Source organism: Toxoplasma gondii, chromosome VIII (assembly GCF_000006565.2).
Source record: "Toxoplasma gondii ME49 chromosome VIII, whole genome shotgun sequence".
NCBI classification, from domain to species: Eukaryota; Apicomplexa; class Conoidasida; order Eucoccidiorida; family Sarcocystidae; genus Toxoplasma; species Toxoplasma gondii.
In genome coordinates, this window is record NC_031476.1 from 5,019,692 (window position 1) to 5,038,784 (window position 19,093).

At 53.7% G+C, this 19,093-nt stretch overlaps 2 protein-coding genes across 2 annotated transcripts; one reads left to right on the forward strand and one right to left on the reverse strand.

Annotated features, from left to right (window-relative positions):
* Positions 1–3,625: 3,625 nt before the first annotated feature.
* Positions 3,626–6,893, forward strand: TGME49_270750 (hypothetical protein; the record flags this gene model as incomplete). Its single annotated transcript, XM_002365700.1, has 2 exons — positions 3,626–4,831; positions 5,064–6,893. 2 exons carry the CDS (start codon positions 3,626–3,628, stop codon positions 6,891–6,893), a joined length of 3,036 nt encoding a protein of 1,011 aa, XP_002365741.1.
* A 2,976-nt stretch (positions 6,894–9,869) lies between these two features.
* Positions 9,870–13,827, reverse strand: TGME49_270740 (Cwf15/Cwc15 cell cycle control protein; the record flags this gene model as incomplete). Its single annotated transcript, XM_002365699.1, has 6 exons — positions 13,097–13,827; positions 12,374–12,519; positions 11,649–11,668; positions 10,709–10,872; positions 10,214–10,368; positions 9,870–9,933 (listed from the first exon to the last, which is right to left on the reverse strand). The coding sequence occupies exons 1-6, from the start codon at positions 13,178–13,180 to the stop codon at positions 9,870–9,872; spliced, it is 633 nt and encodes a 210-aa protein (XP_002365740.1). The 5' UTR covers positions 13,181–13,827.
* Positions 13,828–19,093: the final 5,266 nt, after the last annotated feature.

A 19,093-nucleotide genomic window follows, 5' to 3' on the forward strand; every position in this document is an offset into this window, starting at 1 on the left:
CTCCGTGCAGCAGAAAGACGCAGAAGGTCTGTACTGTAGAGCGGCAGGCGAGCGACAGAACGTCTCGGCATATCGACGACAACGAGGACGCACACACACACCTGGTCCTTTTCTACGGGAGAAACCTTCGAGCTCCAGCGATTTAGGCGACCATATGGGGCAAGGACTCGCTTGACGAAAAAGAGAAGGTGGCGAGAAGCGGCTTTCGATTTTTTTCGCGCCAGCGTGATTGGTGGATCCTCGTTCAGTTTTCTTTCGCGGTCGGTTAGGTTCGCGGAGTTCTTTGGGAAACAAAAGCAAAACAAAGAAGGAAACGCAGATTCACTTCAGCCGAAGACTCGGAGGGAAAACAGGAAGCGAGAAAACGAGAAGGAATCTCCCCTTGCTTTCCGAGTGCATCTGCAGATGCACCGCAAAGCGCTCTCTGGAAAGAAAAACGAGTCTCGAGGGTCGGTCTCGAGGCGCCGGCAAGAAGCAGTCTCCTGGAAAACCATGGAGAAAAAACATTTTTGAGATGTGAGAGAAAACGAAACAGGTCGTTTCTCGAAACGCGATAAAAGGCCGAAACCAAATGCGGAGTATTCGCCTTCGCGCGCTGCTGTGCGCTGAAAGCTCGCCTTGCTCTGCCGCCTCCAAGAGGCCCTCTCCGCGTTGTGCCTCGCCCTGGGCTTCTCTTTCTCTCTCTCTGTCTCTGTCTACACCTGCCTTCTGCGTTTCTTCTCTTCCTCTCTCTCTCGCTTTCTTTTCTCCGCTCCTCTCAGTCTTGAATCGACAAGCGTCTCTCCGTTCTCTCTGAGTCAATGTGTGCCTTTCTTCTCGTTCTGTGTGTCTCTGTCTCCTCTCTGCGTTGCTCTCTGTGTCTCTGTGTCTGTCTGTCTCTGTGTCTCTGTCTCTCTCCCGTGGCTCTCTCTCCTCAGAAGGATGCCAAGAACTCTGGAGCTTCTCGTGCGCCTCCTTGCCCTTCGTCTGTCCAAAAACGCCCGTTCATCTTCCAGATGCCTCTTTCCTCTCCACTGTCGTCGCTCAAAATACGGAAAAATATTAAACGCGCAAACTGCAGTCTCAACAATCATCTCCGCCTAGCTGCAGCCTTCGAGGAGAGAGACAGGGTCTCCCCCGTTCCCCCCCTCCCGCCCGGGCCGATTCTCGCTGCAGATAGGTGAAGAGAAAAAGCCTTTCCCTTCGTCGGTCTTCTTCTCGTCACCTCATCTCTCTCTTCTCGCTCTCTTTAGCCTCCATCCCAGCTTGCTCTCTCTCTGGTGTTCTTTCTCTTCTCTTTTCTTCTCTTTTCTTCCCTTTTCTTTTCTCTTATTTTCTCTTCTTCTCTTTTCTTCCCTTTTCTTCTCCTTTCTTCTCTGTTCTTCTCTCTGCTCTCTCTCGTCGCTCTCGTTGTCGCCGCTCTTCTTTGACCTCTCCTCCTCTATTTAGAGACCGTGAGTTGTCGCGCCGTCCTTCGGGTTCTTCTCCCCCGCGCGCGCGCTCCCTGCCGCTCTCGGACCTTGCGGTCGACTGCGCTTTCGTCTCGGAACGAGGAAAAGACGCACCGAAAGCTTTCTGAATTCGCCTGCGCCGCCGGCAACTCACCTCGATGCAGACAAGGCGAACGGTTCCAGCTCTGCGGAGACACCGCATGGCTGCTCGCGCGCATTCCGCGCGTGGAGAGACGCGGGATCTGGTGAATTCGCGCAAAAACGGTTGTGTCGCGTCGTCACGCGAGGAGAGACACGACGGCGGACGCGAGCGCCGAGCGCGAGTTTTTTTTTCTGTCAATGAAAGGCTGCAGCGAGGGGCAGAAAGCGTTCCAGTCTCCAGCCAAAACCTTCAAGTCGCTCCGTCAACTCACAAGCGGAAGCGCCTTGTTCTCCTCCCTTTCCCCCCGAGAAGAAAAGCGAATTGGTGTGTATACACTGACGGCAGAGCGCGCGACACTGGCGCCGCCCGGCCGCCGCCGGTCGAGGAAGTTGCTCTCGAAAAAAGACAAGGAGGTTCGGTCTGTCGAAAGTCAACCGTCCTAGGCGTTCGTCGCGCTTGAGGGAAGGCGAGAAAAATTACCTGGAAAAGAATTGGGGACAACCCAGGGAAAAGGGAAACGCGGTAAAAAAAATGAACTGTGCCTTTTGAGAGCTTGGTGTGTCCGGCACGTCCTCCTTTTTTTCCGACTGTTTTTCCTCCGCAAATCATCTCCCGCTTCTCCTTCTTCGCTTCCACAAAACCTTCTCCCTGCTCTTTTGTCAAAAACTGGAGACTCCGACCTGGTCTTCTCGCGCTTCCGGCGGCGTCACTTGCTCTCCCGGGGGCGCCAGAGAACTTCAAAGGGAAGCGCCCCCGCAGACAGCGAGTGGAGAAAAATCTTTTTACCTTTCGCGTTTCGCCTCCTTTTTCCTCAGCAGCGAAGACGCGGATGCCGAGGCCGAGGGGGGATCCGCGAGAGCAGTCGAATTGAGCTCTGAGGAGGCCGCGAAAAGGTTTTCGCGTCGGTTTTCGAGCCTTTGATCCTTGTGTGTCGCTTGGTCCCTCATTCAAAAAACAACGGCCTCTTTTTTTCGCCTTCCTTCCTTCGTCTCCCTTGCTCGCGTCCCCGTCTACTCTCTCCTTTCTCTGCCTTCCCCTCTGCCTCCTCTCAAAAGGAAGCGTCCTTCTCTGAGTGCTGCGACGCAGGCGAACTTCCAGGATGGCAAAGGAGAAGATACGGTTCTTTGCTTCTCCTATATGTCGCCGCCGGGAAGCAAGTTCCCCTTTCTCTTTTCACCAAAGCAGTAGCTTCAAGCCAGTTGAAAGTCACTTTTTCTGCTGTCCTCTCTGAGGAAGGGCAGCGTCCATGTAGCTTCGTAGCGCTGTCTGTACGGCTGTGTCCTCCTCAAATCGAGTTCCATCGCCTGCGGACTCTTGTCTCTTTCGCTCGCGTTCCCGAGCGCGCCCCAGCGTCCGTCGCCTCTTTCTTTGTCTTTCGTTTGTGCGCCTCTCTCTGGGGCCAAGGCCTCGCGCCGGTTTCTCGTAGCCTGTCGACCGCGAGACATTGCATCTCTTGTCAAAGTTTTTTGAGTTCTGTGAGTCGGGCTGTTCATCTGCGTCATCGCGTCCTCTGCTTTTTTTTTCTCGCTCTCTTGTTTACTTCTCGCCCCCCTGAGAGGAGATTCGCACATCGACCGCCGACTCCTCTCTCCGGTGTCTGCGGAAACTCGCCAACATCACGCTCCCCCTCCCCCGGCATCTTCTTTTCTCTCTGGGCAGTTGGGTGCTCCAGAGCTCCTTTTGAGGCGCCTTTTTTTCCTTGATGCTCTGCTGTGGACAAGAATCCTTAATGGTGCCTGCTTCGTAGACCCGGGGCATCTTGTCGTCCCCCTGTAAAGACAGTCTCATCCAGATATAGACATGTTTATATGAGGTGCATATATGGTGTACATGCATGTATGTCGCCGACGCGTTCCTAAACAGTGTCAAAATTGACGTACGAAAACGAGCGTCTGACTGTTCTTCTGATTGTTCTTTTGACTGGTGTTTTCACGGGTGGCGTTCCATCTGCTCTTCTTGACTTCTTCTGCCCGCGTTTCTCTTTCCTTTGGACTGGGCCTTCTGTCTTCGATTGTCGGCGTCTCCGATCCGCGCTGTCTCTGCACTCTCCACGATGGGTCCTGGCTCGGGGCAAGTGTCTCTGTCGCCGGTCCTCGCGCCGCGGGTGCGTCTCCGGTCGACGCAGGGCGACGCCTGTGAGTGCGAGGCCGTGTCTCTCGGCGCGTTGTCTCCTTCTTCGCACCGGCAGCTGCTCTCCGCGTTCGCCGTCGTCTTTCCGGCAGAGTGTACGCCCCGCAACAGCGCAGCCGCGAATGCAGCGACGAAGCGCGGGACCTCGCCTCTCGCCAGGCTTTCTTGCTCGAGTCCTGGCTTCCTCAGTGTCTCTACGCCCTCGGCTCTTCGGCCCGCTCCCCTCTGCCGGCCTGCTCGACTCGCGTCTCCACGCCTCACACCTCCGCGGTCACCTGTCTCCGCGCCGGAAGCTGCGCCGGAAGCCGCGGCGCGCGCGGCGGCCGTCGCGGCGGCGCTCGGGGGGCCCCCGCGTGTCTCTGGTACGGAGACGCCTCGCGGTCACAAGAGCAGTTCATGTCTCTCGCCTCTTCTCGCCTCTCCCGGAGCTCCCAAGACGAGACGGCGGAGACTCGTCCTTGCGGAGACGCAGACGCGCGCGAGCTTCTCTCCGGTCCGCGACGACGCCTCGGGGGCCAGCACTCCCCTGCACTCGCCGTCGCCTCCGCCCGCAGCCGGTTCGTCCACTGGCCTTCACCCAGACTTCTTTCTCCACCTCCACCAGTGGCGCTCTCTCCCCGGGCCAGTCTCGCCGGTTCCGAAGAGGCCGGCCGAGGAGAGGAGGACGGTGGCGGCGACGAACAGCGGGAGCGCCAGAGACCCTGAAGGCGTTTGGAGGCGTTGGGGACGCATGGAGGCAGGACGCCTGCAGAGCGAAACAGACGCGATACCTGGCGAAGACCGCCTTGGTGCCGCGAGCCGGGGACGGAGGGGGAAAGCGGCCGTGGAACCTCGCGAGCAGTCGTGTCTAGGCCGCAGACGAATCCGAGACGATGCCGTCGAGGCGGCGGAGAACCCAGTGGAGATGCCGGAGATACCGAGGAAACAGTTGAGGACAGCACGAGGACGAGAAGACGCACACCCGCTGAAGGCGACAGCGGCGCAGATGCCAAGCTTGGAGGCTGAAAGGCTCGAAACCGAGCAAGGCGACAAGGGAACGAAAGTCACGTTGCTGCTCTCGGTACCGCTTTGGTATTCCCTTGCAAACGCCGTCTGCAGCTACGGATTCTTCTGCATGTGCCCGAATCGAGTAAGTAGGGAACGCATCGGCGTTTTCGCGGACCGCCGGGGTGTGTAGGACTGGATATTCGTTTGCTCTGACTGCAGGCGCGGATTCTTCGCAGTTTCCTTTCCTTCGCGTGTCTTGCGCCAGCACTTTGGGGCGTCTACTTGCTTTTCGCAAGTTCCTGTTTCTTCCTCGGGTCTCTGGGTCTCTCATGCTCTCCCTGCTTCTCTCTCGTTGTTTTTGCACCTCTTTGCAGTGGACGCCTGAGACGCCGCCGCTCTGCGCCGCCAGTTCGCCGTCCGCCTCTCCGGCGACGGCTCCTTCGTCCCTCGAACTGACAGCTGCCCGAGTCGAGACGGACTCGACGGACCGCTCGCGAACAGCCTTCGACTCCTCTGCTGTCTCCGACGGGCGCCGGAGCGCGCGCGCCTCGGAAGCGACTCCAGCTGGCGGGCCGCGGAGTGGAGCCCAACGCGGTCGGAGGGGACAGGAGACAGTTCCCGCGTCGGCGAGTCCAGGAGGCGCCGCGACGGCTCCGGAGGAGGTGCGCCTCGCGGGCAGCTTTTCGCGGCCTCTCCGCTTCGGCCCACTCATGGAGAAGAGCTGTGAGGTGTCTCTGCGCATGCAAGAGGCGGGAAAGCTTCGCCTGGAGATCGCGGCGGGAGCGTTGCTGCAGCCGGAGGACGAGGCGGAGATTCTGCACCAGGTGAGGCGCATGTGTCGCCTGCAAGTCGAGGACTGGGCTCACGTCCAGGCCTTTTGGAAGATGCATGAGAGAGCGGCTTCTCGCGGCTTTGGGTTGCTCTTTCGAAGCCCCACACTCTGGGAGGACATCGTGAAAACGGTGACGATTTGCAACGTTCGATGGAGACAGAGTTGCGTGATGAACGACCTGTTTTGCCGGCGAATCAGCTCGATTCCAGGAAGCTTCCCCTCGCCCCTGGACTTCCTTCGCTTTAAGGCTGAAGATCTCTCCCGCGTCGCTGGCGTCGGCTACAGAGCCGATCGGCTTCTGCGGCTGGCGCACAGAGTCGTCGACGGCAGTCTCGACCTCGCCGCGCTCGACCAAGGCCCGCCAGCCCCTGTCTCCGGAGACGCCTGTCTCCGACCGTCTCCTTCCGCGGTGACTTCCACTTCCTCGTCGACGACTTCTTCGTTTACGCCCTCTGCTCCGGATGGGGATCCCCGTCACGTATCCCCGCCGTCTCAGGGCGCCGCCGCGGTCGGCGGTCGACGACGGAGGCCAGGTTCCACACGAGAGGAGCCGCCGGAGACAGTTGCCAAGGAGACACTTGCGCCGGCTGCCGCTTGTGAGGATCCGGAGGAGCGTCGGCGCCTGCGCAAGGAGTGGACTTTGAAAGCGCTCTTGGGGATTCACGGCGTCGGGTCCTTCGCTGCAGAGAACATTCTCCAGCTGCTGGGTTTTACGGAAGTCGACGCTTTTGACTCGGAAACTGTGCGCCACATGGGCGAAGTTCACGGTGTGAAGAGCGCGAAAGTGAAGGATGTTTTGGATCATGCTCGAGCGCGCTTCGCCGCCTACAGGCCCTACCAGTTCCTAGCGTACTGGCACGAGCTGTGGGAGTGTTACGAGGCGAAAACGGGAGGTCGCTCTGACGTCTGGACGGCGCAAACCTCGGCCTTTCTCTTGCAAGATGAGAGACACTTGAAGCCGCCGGCTGTCACAGCAGACGCCGCGCTTCCAGCGTACTTCTTTGCGCCAGAAAACACCCCAGAAAACCTGCTAAAACAAATCCGAAACGGAGGTCTCCCCTTTATGGCGGAACCTCCGTCGAAGCGGCTGTCGCCAGCTGTTTTGTCGGGAGTTCAGACCCCCGTGGCGCAGCAGCAGACGAGACGCCCGCGCCGCGGAGGAAAGGCCGAGGAGTCGAGGGAAGCAGGAAAAGACTCTGAAGTCGAGCGGAGCTCTCCGAGCCGCGCCACTCGAGCAAGACGAAGCCGGGAGGGAACGAAACAGACAGAGGGCGTGAGAAAGCGGCGTGGAGTCAAGGCCGAGAACGGGATGGAAACGAGATCGAAAAGTTTGAGGGGCAGAGCGAAGCGACTTTCTCAAACCTGCCCGTAGAGTTGCCTCTCGTCGTTTTTGAGTCTGGAGGGGAAGGGAGCTCATGACGAAAACAATGATATGAAAGACTGTCTGTAAACACCAATGAAGGGAGAGAAGGTAGAGAGAAGAGACGGGGAACAGTCGTCCATGTGGACGTAGCTGGAAGTGCCTGGGCAGGCGTATGTACACACCATGTGCATCTGAGGAGCGAGGTGGCGGGGATGCGTCAAACAGAGAAGAGGGAGAAAAGGAACAATGTCGAAACATCCACCACACTCAGAGAATACAGAAACAAGACGCGATTCAAGCGACGTTGGTAGAAGCATTCTACATATATGTATAGGTATGTATATAAAAGGGCTTTGTATGTGTCTATCCGATGTATATATATATATATATGTATAGATATGTATATGTATATGTATGTCTCTAAATGATACATATGCGCATGTAGTATATATGTGTATGTGTGTTCCTGGGGTTCACTTGGAGTATGGCACTGGCGACATCGGGGTGTTAACGTCTTCGGAGGCGCGAGGCGAGTCTTGAACCTTTTGGACAATCGCGTCGGCCGTTGATGGGGAGTCCCAAAGACCCTGTGGCCAGCGAAGGAACTGAGTAACATAGGTTGGGAGGTGAACGGCAGCTTAACTTGCTGTTTCAACAGTCCTGGGTCTTCTCCACAGAGGGGCTTGTGTAGGTAAGCGGCGCTGCGCTGGCGTCAGAGAGAGTGTGAGAAGCCGGCTTCGTGAGAGGAAGGATCGACGTTTCTTTTTGACATGATCGGGCGTCGCGAGGAATAGGTGAGCATGCAGCAGATCTAACCAGGGAAGCACTGGAGTTTCTGTTTTCTCCTGTATGCACCTTCGAAGGAAGTCCTGGGAGCCGAGCCATCGCTCTCGGTGTGGGGAGAAGGAACGGCTTGGGGAAGACGCGATGTACATCGGTGCAGAGAAAGGGAGCGACCCAGGTGGCGTCGGACCTCTCGCGGTCTCGAACACAGATTCTCTCCAGCGACAGTTTCGTCTTTTCTGTGGGCTGCGAACATCGAACAGGGAAGAGCTGCACTTTTTCGCGATTTTTGTCAACTCGTCCTGTCTTGTGGCGTGTAAAATCACCCGAAATCGGGAGACTGTCAGTGGGCGTTCTTTTGAAAGGCGGGAGACAACGGCAGCGTCCCCCGTGTGCTTCCACGCTGCTCTTGTGGCTGCCAAGGCGCGTTGGCGCAAATTGTGTCTTCTTTCAGTGACGTTCTCGGACTACTCTGTCGCCTTTCAAGATTTCCACCGTAAACAGGGAAACCGTTTTGTCAGGAGCCCAACGGTCGAGATCTCCATCTTAGCACTCTCGCGTCCAAGGTCAACTTGTCTTCAGCTTGTAGTGATACGTTCAATAGCTTACGGTGCCCCTCTCGGTTCTCCTGGAGGTGACCTCGGATACTGAAGGGGGCTTCCGTTACGGGCAAAAGCGGCCGTCGTTCTTTAGGGTAGCTGTGCACCACCTTCTCTGAACCGCGGCTGTCATGAAGAACTTGTAGAGAACTTGTTGTGTTTGTCCTACAACTGGAGTGATATCGGAGTCCGTGTCTGTATACGAGTTGATGTGTGTAGTTCTGGATCGCGGCTCGTCTGCCCAGAGACAACCGCTTCTCGTGGAACTCGGTGCCAGCCTTTTAATTCTGTGGTGGTCGACTGGGGAATCCCCGAGTTCCTGCGTCGGTCTGTCGGTCATCAGCTTTGGGGGCGGTTTTTCGACACACAACATTTATGAAGGCCGCTTCGCATGCAGGAGGCTAAAGACGCCTGTTTAAAGAAGCCTCGAGAATTTTTCAAAGGCCTCCAGAACTCAAACGGCACGCGGAAAGGTTCCACACCGAAAGATGTCTTGTTTCTATGTCGGTGTGTACGTTTTCGTTCATCTCGCTTCAGTCACTTGAGCTTTCTGCAGGTGTCTTCGACGACCGAATCGACGTGACGCGCGAGGACCTAGGCAGTCCCGCGCATGGAAATTCATGGGCATAGCTCGTGGAAAAGACTAGCCTAGCTCCTTGTGAGCAGCGGCGGAAACCGAGGCGATACACGCGTCATGAGAAATGACCTTTTTCTGGGTTTTGCCATATTTAACGAGGTGTATCTTTGCGTTTCGAGTCACTCCCAGCACCGTGATAGGTATGTGTTGTCTTCACTTTTTCGTGACCTGGCGAATCGCACTCACTGAATGTGTGTACGGCAGAATCCGAGGTGGAATTCGGTCTCCCACCACAACGCTGAAGCTATGGATATATATATATATATATATATATATATATTCTGGTATTCCGAGAGAAATCGAGACTCAGAGATACAGGTGAACTTGGCGTTTTCTGTTGGCGCTAGAAAGGCGTTGAAAAGCAGAGGAGTGTCGGACGTTGCGTAACCTTCAAGCACGGCACTCGTGCATTCTTCCAAGCAAGAAAAAGGGCATGGACCCCTCCCGAGACGAAATGTTTGCCTGACCGCACAAACCACGTAAAGAAGCCGGAAGTCGAGATACACTTCCCGAAACGCATGGTCTCAGAGAAAGGTTACAAGAGTTCTCACGGGAGGCAGAAATCCAGCTCGTAAAAATGTGGAGATCCTCCAAAGAGAGAGAGAGGCGTCAACATCCGCTCTCTGCCTTCTTCGCGACAGAATTCCAACACAGGAGTATTTCCACGGTTCAGCGGCGTATTTTGTGACTCGGTTAATTGCCGCTCGTTTGCGTTGACAGACGACATCCCGAGCAAAGAGAGAGAGAGACAGAGCCACGACTCCTCTTCGAAACCGGTGTTCCGAAGCCGTACCCTGTCGAGACAACGCACTCTAAGAAGCAGAAGAGAAGTTGTCTGGCCTTCGTCAGCGAGTGGATGTAGAGGCGCGAGACAGAACGCCAGCGTCCTCGAAAGAGAGGCAGGGCGCAAGGTGCCTCAGCAGTCGATGTCTGGCTTCCCCTGAGCGTGCACCAAGCGTTCGCGTTTCACCGGATGTATTTGCTCAGAAACTTTTTGTGAAATTCGCTTCGGACGGGGTCGTTCACGAATCTGCAGAAGAGAATCGGAAACATGCGACAGAGAACCTGCATGTGAATGGGTTCCTTCTTCGGACTTCAGCGAGACCAACCTTCCCTGCGCATTTTCCTCCCGTCCTCCCCATCAACATGCGCCTCTCGAAGCTGGCCCGACACCCGATTTCCTCTGCCCAGCCTCGCCTCTCGCCTCTCGCCTCTCGCCTCTCCTCTCGCCTCTCAACTGCCCTCCCGCACCATGAGTTCAGGAACGCCGAAGCGCTCGATGTTTGTCGCTGCGCGAGTCACTCCCTTACTGGCGTTTCGCCTTCGGCTGGTTCTTCGCCTGGTTACGAAAAACAACTTCGTCATCCCAGCGCCTCTTCACCGCCCCGTCAGCCATCAGCAAAGGATTCGCACGCAACATGCGTTCCTGCTGCTCGGCTTGTCTCTTCTTCTCCTCTTCGGCTTGCTGAAACGCGAACGTGGACAGCACAAAGATGCAGCCCAAAATCGACTCTAAACGCAATCTCGCGGAACCGCAACCGGGAAGGCGGCACTACACCCGCGACGCCGACGTCGCGAAACGTCCTCGCTTTCGAGTTCCTTCGCTCTCTCCCTCTCGGTGCCCTCAACGTTCCAAAAGTCACTCGCCTCTACAGAGTGCAATGCAAAGCCAAGCCCACCCTGCGACGAACCGGAGACATACATACACTCAAATATAAATACAAATAAATATATATATATATATATATTTCTAAAAGGTGGACATACATATGTGTCTATATTTTTGTCGAACCCTGTGGGTGTACCTTGGCTTGTTCCTCCTGCATTCGTTCTTTTTTTATTTTTTCGAGTTCTCTGAGCAACGCTTCTTCCTCGTCGCTGTCGTCGTCTTCGTCGGACGAAGCTTCTGAAGGAGGGCCGGGTGCGTCGACGTCGTCTGCGTCTTCTGGAAATGGATTCTCGTAGTCCGCTGTTGGCAGAGAACACAGCAGGCAGCGCAAGTCACCAAGCAGATGTACTTAGAACTTCGTGAAGCCTCTCAACTGTTGCGCAGCGTCCTCTATTCGCCTTCGAACCAAGTTCGCAGGCGTTGAAAGAGGGGACTCGTCTTCCTGCAGGAGAGGCGAATTTCTTTGTTAGAGCGAGCACTACGCATGCAAAAGACAGGCCGCTCCCGATCTCGACTCTGCAGAAAGAGACGCGCCCTGTGCAGTTTCTGCTGTCCAGCCTCTCGTTTGGACTTCCAGCAGAAGGCATGGAACTTCGACCAACTCGAGGGGGCGCTACGCATGACAGGTGCAGTGACGGAGCATCCTTTCAACTACTCAAAAGGCGCCAGGCAGGTGCGTCCGAGACCGACTGGACTTCAGATAATCCTACCTCTGCTTCACAGAAAAATGCAATTTCCAGTTGTTTCTCTTTCGCACTGACTGTCACGTTCGTTCCGATGCAGTTCGCTTTTAAGGCTTGTGTTCTGCCTATGGCAGGCGCGTCAAACTTGCGTTTTTTGACTTCCTCGATCATTTCTGAAACTCTGTTTTTTCGCTGAAGCAGTGTGGGTGGCTCGATGTGTGTAGCCATCGACAACCAAGAGAGCTCGTCTCTGTGGAAGACCTCTTTCCTAGGCTCAGCGGAAGCAGTAAGTGACGCCTGCCCTCTCGTGAAGCCTCTGTCAGCTGTAACTACACCCGCGAGTCTCGACTCTGTTCTTCAGTTTCTCCGCCGAGCCATCTGGGAGCACCTTACGCGGGAGCGCAGTCAGAGTCCTGAGGGAGAAACGCAGAGTGGACGCCGCAGAGGCAGGTGAGAAAGCGGCAGCGTTCGGAGAGAAAGCCATGCAGAACTTCGAGACAGGCGAGGCAAAAAAAAGGAACTCAAGAGCCGCAGAGACGCGTCCGAGCGACATGTGACGCTCTGCCTCAAACACCCACTCCATCTGCGTCCGGTACTTCTACCTCGTTCTGAGATTTGTCTTTCTCTTATTGTCCTCGTTTCTTCTCTCTCCTTCTCCCTCACGAACATGCCAGCGCTCTCTCCTCCACCTGTCCGTTTTAGCTCTCTGATTGCTTGGACGATTTTTTGGAAAACGCTCCCCTCTCCTCCCAACTCTGACGTAAAGACCGACGCGCGAAACCCACCGTCCGCGTTAGGTCAGTCTCTCGTTTCCTGTGTGTTGCTTAGCGAAGTCGAGACCGATGAAAATCACCTGTCTCCTTTCTTCGGCGTTTTGCCCTTTGCTCGCGAGGTTTGTCTCTGTTTCCCTAGATACCTTTAGTTCTCGCTTCCCGCCAATTTCTTCTTTGGCTCCCGCGTGTCTCCTTCTCTCTTTCTCGACAGCTTTCTTCTCTCTCCTCTCTCGCGTTTCTTCACCTCTGGGGACAGCCTGCCTCGTCTTTGTCTTCTCTAAACCGTTTCCTTTCTTTCCTTTTCTGACGCCTCTTTCTCCCCTCGAGTTGCCTCTGAACGCTTACGCTTCTGCTTTCTTTCTGTCGGCGAGGGCCTTCTTCTCCTTAGCTTCGAGCTGAACGCGAAATTCGCTGCGGTCAGACGTCTGCGGACCTTGTGCAGCCTTCCGAGTTTTCAAAGTCAAATTCCCCGGCTGATCTTTCGCCGAAACCTGCAACGAAATCGAAGAAAACTGCTACACACATTTCACGAACGCTTGCCAATGAAGCACGTACAATCCATACAGGCATATATATATATATATATATATATATCCATGTACAAATATATATATATATATATATATCTTTATGTAAATCGCTTTATTCATCTGTGTGCATCAACAGTTGCCCATATATGTAGCTGTATGCCTTCATTCGAGTGTACATACATATATATACAGATATATATATATATATATATATATATATATACATAGATAGATGGCTAGATACATAAATATAAATTGATATATTTCTGCGCATATATATATATATATATATAGTTTTTGAAGAGGACCTTTATTTGTCGTGACCTCATTTGACACGTTCATTGTCGAGGCAGTTCAGCAACAAGTATGCGTTGCTGTGTGTTTGTGAAAAAGCGGACTTCTGCCAGTGTTAGCGGTTGAGGGAGAGCCAAGTTTCGACAGAAACTGCGTCAATCGAGAAGTCGCATGTACTGGAAAAGGAGCAGAGGTCAAGCAAGAAGACCAGCTGCGTCAACTTCGTGAAGAAGATTGGAGTTACCTTTTGTGTGGCGACAAGACGGTTGCCTCCCTGATGTTCCCCTCCGAGGGCCTGGTGCCAAGTCGGCCTGTGCGCGGTTGTCATTTTTGGCGACGCGAGAAAAAATCCACCAACGGCAGACTCAGAAAGACGAGACTCAGACGCAGGCGCAGCAGAGAGACGAAGCAAGGAGGAGGCGCGAGAATGACGCGACTTGGACGGAGAGAAAGAGAAGAGCGGCGGGAAGCGGGGCAGGTCGACCCACCCTGGGAGAAGGCGAAAACAGGTCTGTTAGCGAATCTGGAGAGACATGGATGCCAGAGGTAGCGCATCCCGTCCAGAGGAGTGGAGGAACCGAGAAGAATCGGAGGAAAGGGCGGAAAAGCGGTGAAGAACAAACATTCGGAGTGTTGAGGAAAAGAAAGGAAACGATCGAACCGGGACAGTCGACGCGAAGGAAAAAAAAGCAGACTGCATGCGAACGTACGGCCGGAAGACCGCGAAAAAACAAAGTCCGACGGCGACGAGCGTTTTTCAGTCGAAAAGAAGCGGGCCCAGTGGGAGTGATACGCAAAAAGAAAGAGGCAAAGAAAACAGGGAGGCTCGGTAACTTTTCCTGCCTTCGAAAAGGGAACTGGAACACGCGAGAGAGAGTCGGCGGACGGTTTTCCAGAGAACAAACGAATGAGAATCGCAGATCGCACGCGGGAGACGCGTCGAGAAAAGAAGCCTCTTCATCGATTTAGAAAGAATAAAGAGAAACGGACGTCACGGAGAGAAAACGGCAGCTTTCTCCGTGCATGCAGCCTTTTTCCCGAGTTGCCGCGTCTTCAACTTCAGTCGGCACGGAACGGACGGCCCGGAAAAAAGAGAAATGAGACCCTGAGAGAGTCAAGTTTTCTCAGCAATCGATGTGATTCTTGACGTTGCGTTTCTCTTCGGCAGACGAGTGTCGAGCGGTGAAGAGATTGAGAATAACAAGAGCAACCGAACTTTTCTCCTCAGAGCCAAAAAACCTGATCTCGCGCCGGATGTTCGAATCCCACAGTTTCGCTGTTTGTGTTGTACGTCAAAGTACGCTGTTTAAATCTTGCAGTGGCTCCGCGAGACATGAGCAATGATCCACATGGCAATGTGTCTTGGCCGAATCCCATAACGGCGGCAACCGAGATCACAGCCGTCTCAGAGAACACTGTGGCCAGACAAGCGGTAGACGCGGCCTCTGCACATTCCCACAAAGGCAGATGCACCAAGGAACTGGACAGAAGTAAGGATACGACACCGGAGAGCGAATCCTTGAAAGGGCGAGTCAGCTGCCTCAGAATTCAGAGCGTTCCAGCAAAAGACTCCGCGAAGAAGCAAACTGTAACAAAAAGGGGACTCCATTGCGGCAGCTTATAGAACATGTGCTGCATTCGCGTGACCTCGAAAAGTGGAGAAAATATCAGAATGCGCGATGAAGTGCGCGGGAAAGTGAGGAGAAAAAGTAAGTAGCACACTACCGACTCCACTGGCGGTGATACACAAAGCGCGACCGAAGGAGTGTGTGCGGACGAACATGGGAAGGAGATACTGACAAAGTGTACGGCAAGACTGTTGTACAGCTTGTGAATAGACGTTGAGTTTCCAAATATCCACAGGGTCCAGTCTCTGTGGTTCATCGCTGATCCTCCTGAGCGATAAACAAACGACTGTGAACGCACGAACGCGTACAGTAACTTCTTGGAGTCATTTGATTAAGTGTACGTTCCACCAAAGTCCCATGCTGACAGTAAAAATTGCCAGTAACGGCAAGTGACAGCAGCCGCTCGTGCTCTTCAGTCCTTTGTCAACCCTCGTAGAACTTTTCTGGAGTTTTCTGTCGATCACAGTCACTGCCTTCCTGAAAATCCGCTGTGTCGCGTCTGTGAATTCCTGTCCGACCTAGAGAGGCGGACACTGCTCGTGCTGACACGGCGCGTTTCTCTGTCGCGCCAAGAAAAACAGGACAACCCATACGCAGGATCACTTCTCTCGTTTCTGCCAGGGCCTCAATGAGAATGGTTCCTCCTTGAAGAGACATGAATCGCGGAAGTATCTTCTTCAACTCTCAGCACATCATTCTACGCGAGTGGAAGCACCAGTTCTCTTAATGACGTTTTCCCGATCATGACGAAACCGCATCTGCAGTAAGCGACTGTCGCTTACCAACAAACGACCATTTTGGAGTGGACTTTGTAAACGCGAGTCCTTTCCCCGGAAAGCTCCTAAACATCACACTGCTAAAGCGACGCCAAACACCACAGCAGCAACTGCAAATTGCGGATTAGGTCACAACAACATCAACAACAGCTACGTTTTTGACGACCAGAGTGTGCTCTATAACGACAATTCCTTGACAATGTGCTCGAAAGGCTCCACTTCATGCAAACACGAAGACATCCAGAGCGCAAAAACCTTTTTCTACGCAGCTCCGCAGCGTTTAAGCGCCAATTACTCTCGGCGAAATACATCAGACAAAGAAGCAGTATTCGAACTCGATACCTTCGCTTCTCTTGATGTGCTATTCCTGTCAGTGCGGCCCATCGGGAGGGAAAAGAGGGAACCATCCTGAGTCAACAGAACTAAAATTTGAAGCCCTACACATCTGCCGGCGGATACTCGCTGTGCATGTTTATGTGTTTACCCTATCGTTTGCGTACTTGAGGAGTCCTCGTCTGCTAGATTAAATTCCGATTATAAAGGAGTTATTGTCGGGCAGCGGGGTCCGCACGGTGGTCTCATGTGCTTTCATGGTGATGCATCTAGTTTTTAGTTTAACTCGGTGACACACGTTCCGATAAACTCCGCATACGTTTCGATGTAGATAGCGGCTGTATTATGATCTCGCCAAGGTAGTAAAGTCTTTGACAGGCAACTCTCCTGGTGCGTGCAAGCGAAGCCGACTCCTGAAACGTTTTAGATCTTTTTCCTCCCGCAGGTTCGGAATTCAAGACGGATACCCGAACAGAGATTGGTGATTTCCATCTGTGCATTTCTTCGATGCTGTGATATCTAGAAGCCAACACTGCCCTAATTTGAGTCTTCTACGCTGAAACGCTGATTTCGGTCTGAACACCTGCTTTGCACCTGTCGATGGAAAAGTCCATGAGATGCAACTCTGTGTTTAAAAGTGGAGTGGATCCTCAATGTAGAAAACGCGCGACATGCGGTTTTTTCAATCCCCAACACATCGAGTGGGACCAGCCTTCTCTCTCCCAGAATACCCTCTCTGCTGGAGGTGGGTTTTTTTCGGCAGAAGCGCTCAAGACTCGCTTAAAAACGCGGAAAACCCAATTTTAACGCATACCCTACACTCCTGTGCCGCCAACGCTGCCTCCACAAAAAAAGCAGAGACATGCTCGTGCAGAAATAGCCGGCTTCGTCGTGGCTTGTGCAGATGGTTTCGTATTTATCTAAAGGGAGAAATAGAGACCCCGCACTCACACAATCATGGCAGAGCCGAGAAAACAAGGAGCTGACGAGGTATTCCCGTGACAGAAAACCTTTTCGAGTGATTACGTCTTCGTTCCGACACCTCCAGTTATTTGCTTAAATATAGGAATCTGGTAGATCCACACCACCCAAGGACGAACTGTGTCCGACGGGTGCTTTCGCGTGTTGAAAAGAAGAATCTTTTCGTTCGATTTACCAAACCCACATAACGCATCACGAATTTGTCAGTCGAAGAAGCACTTGACAATGTACGTGATTAGCTTTGGAAGTGTGCGGCGTCGAACGCAGTTTCGTTCGAGACCGGGGGTGGGCGACGATTATGTTACCGACGAAAAGACTCCATGAAATATCAACGACGATAGCCCTCGGAAGAAAAAAAAGGAGCGTCTCTCTCCAGAATAAATAAAGATGTGGATTTTTCCCTCTGCGTCGATTCGATGCAAGACAAGACAGGGACGGAGGAGTCTGTTCAGGCAGAGGCGAGAGACCTTCTCCCTTTTCTCCTCTTGAAAGCACCCGTTTTTCGAGGTTTCGGAACAAAAAGGACAACCATTTTTTTCGAGGAACTGTGCAAGTCTCCCGGAAGTCAACGTACTCGGCTTTCTCCCCCCTCTAGACTGTTCCGCCTGTCTCTGCATGCACCCCCCAAAATGAAGTACAAGACGCACAGTCGGACGCTGCGTCCATCGCGAGTTTCCTTCTTCATTCTTGCGTGCAGGTCGCTTTTCTTTTGAAGAAGTGCTTTTCAGAGCCTCGAATGAAATCCATATCTGTCAATGTTTTACTTCTGGTTGGCATTCCCTCAAAGCGGGGGAGGCGGAGCAGCAACGCGCTGCATCTAGTGAACTTGCCGCGGCTCTCAAGAGCTGCTCAGACGAGTTTCGTGGCTTCCTTTCTCCTTGGTCCTCTGTAACGAGTTTCGCTCTCCAGGTTTACCCGGTAGATGGCCAAGAAAAACTTCTTTTGCCAGCCGGTTGTCTCGTCTCTCCCTTTGTCTGACTTAGAGTTGACGGTCCAGCTGCCTCAATACCGGGCGGTGACAAGTACCACCATTTCGTCGGTTCCAGCTCGCGTTTCCCTTGGCTTTCTTCGCACACCTCGTTGTTTTCCACTTTTACTGCGTACTTCCTTTGTTTTCGTTTCTTTCGGCGGAACGAGAAGGAGGTGCTCCGTCGCGCCAGTCCCTCCAGCTTGGCATGTCAGTGTGATGGGGGCGCGTGTGTGATCCTGGGGCTCTCGCGGCTCAGACGATTTTCTCTCCTTCCGTTTTTTGTCTTCTTTACCGTGGAAACATTCGTCTTCTTCGGCGCCTTTCGACTAGGGATTCTTGCCACCCTGTGGCGGACTTCAGCTGCCCTCTGGTCGCTGTACAGGGAGAAAATAGCCTTTCGCACTCCAGTGTGTGTACTCTACTTTTTTCAGGGATAGCAAGCGCCCCTTCATGCAGAAAAAATGTCACTTCCTGTTTTTTTGAAAGATCTGTACAAAGTTTCGCACTTGTCTCGTCGAGGAGTTCCTCTTTTTCTTCATCTCGCGGCCGAATAGACCGGGGGGCCGGACCGGAGTGCCTCTCCGCAGACTTTCTTTTTGCCAAGTTCTCTCAACGAAGTGAAGCGCGAAGAACCTCTTGTCTTTTATTCATGTCAACATACACCGAGGGAGAAGAAGCTCTTGTCTTTTCTTCTTGTCACTGTCCTCTGTTGCAGCATCACCTGGGGCTGCTACAGAGTCGCTGGCCGTTGTTTATTGAAGAAGCGTCTGCTTGCTCTCTTGCCTTCAGTGCTTCCGCAAGTTCCGTCCGGCTCCTTCAGGATGTCCCCGTTCTCCAGGTCGTCTGAGCAGATACAGCAGATCTAGGAGAGACAAACAGAACTTGCATATCCGTACATGCTGCATGTTTGCCATGCCTTTCTCGCCTCGGATTCGTGAATGCAATTCGCGTCTCGATGGGGCAGCACTGGAGTGTGGGGACTTGGCTTTTTTGTGTTTCGTCCAGCACTGAGCTCACGTCGTTTTTGCCACCAACAAACAGCTCGCAAACCGTCAGCTGACTCGAGATTCTTCTTCTGCATGCGCGCTCATGCATCGACATGCTGCGAGGCGCGTTCTCTGCGTAAACTGCCGGACGCAGGTCCGCCGTACAAGCGAACAGGGTGTGCCATTCAGTGAATCTCTAGTTCACTGTACTCGTCTTTTCGTCTCTTCTCTCGTCTTTTGCGTTGGCGCTTCTGTGGGCCCACGCTTTCCCCTTCACAACGCTGGCTGCCATGGACGTTCGAGGGGACAATGCCAGCAGAGGTGACGAAGCAGGAAAAGGCCTGTAAAGAAGCAACGCTTTTCGAGTCGCTGCGACGCGGAAGTGATTCGTTTGTCAAGTGTCATTGCGCGGCTTCCTTGAGGCCGAGAGACAGGCTGTTCTTCTCTCGTTTTTGGAGTTTCCTCTTCGTCGACGCTGCACTCCGCTCACTTGGTTCCCGAAGCCTTCGACAGAGCTAGTCAAGCCGCGTTTCCTCCCTCAGCTGGCCGGCGCTTCTTCCTCTCCCC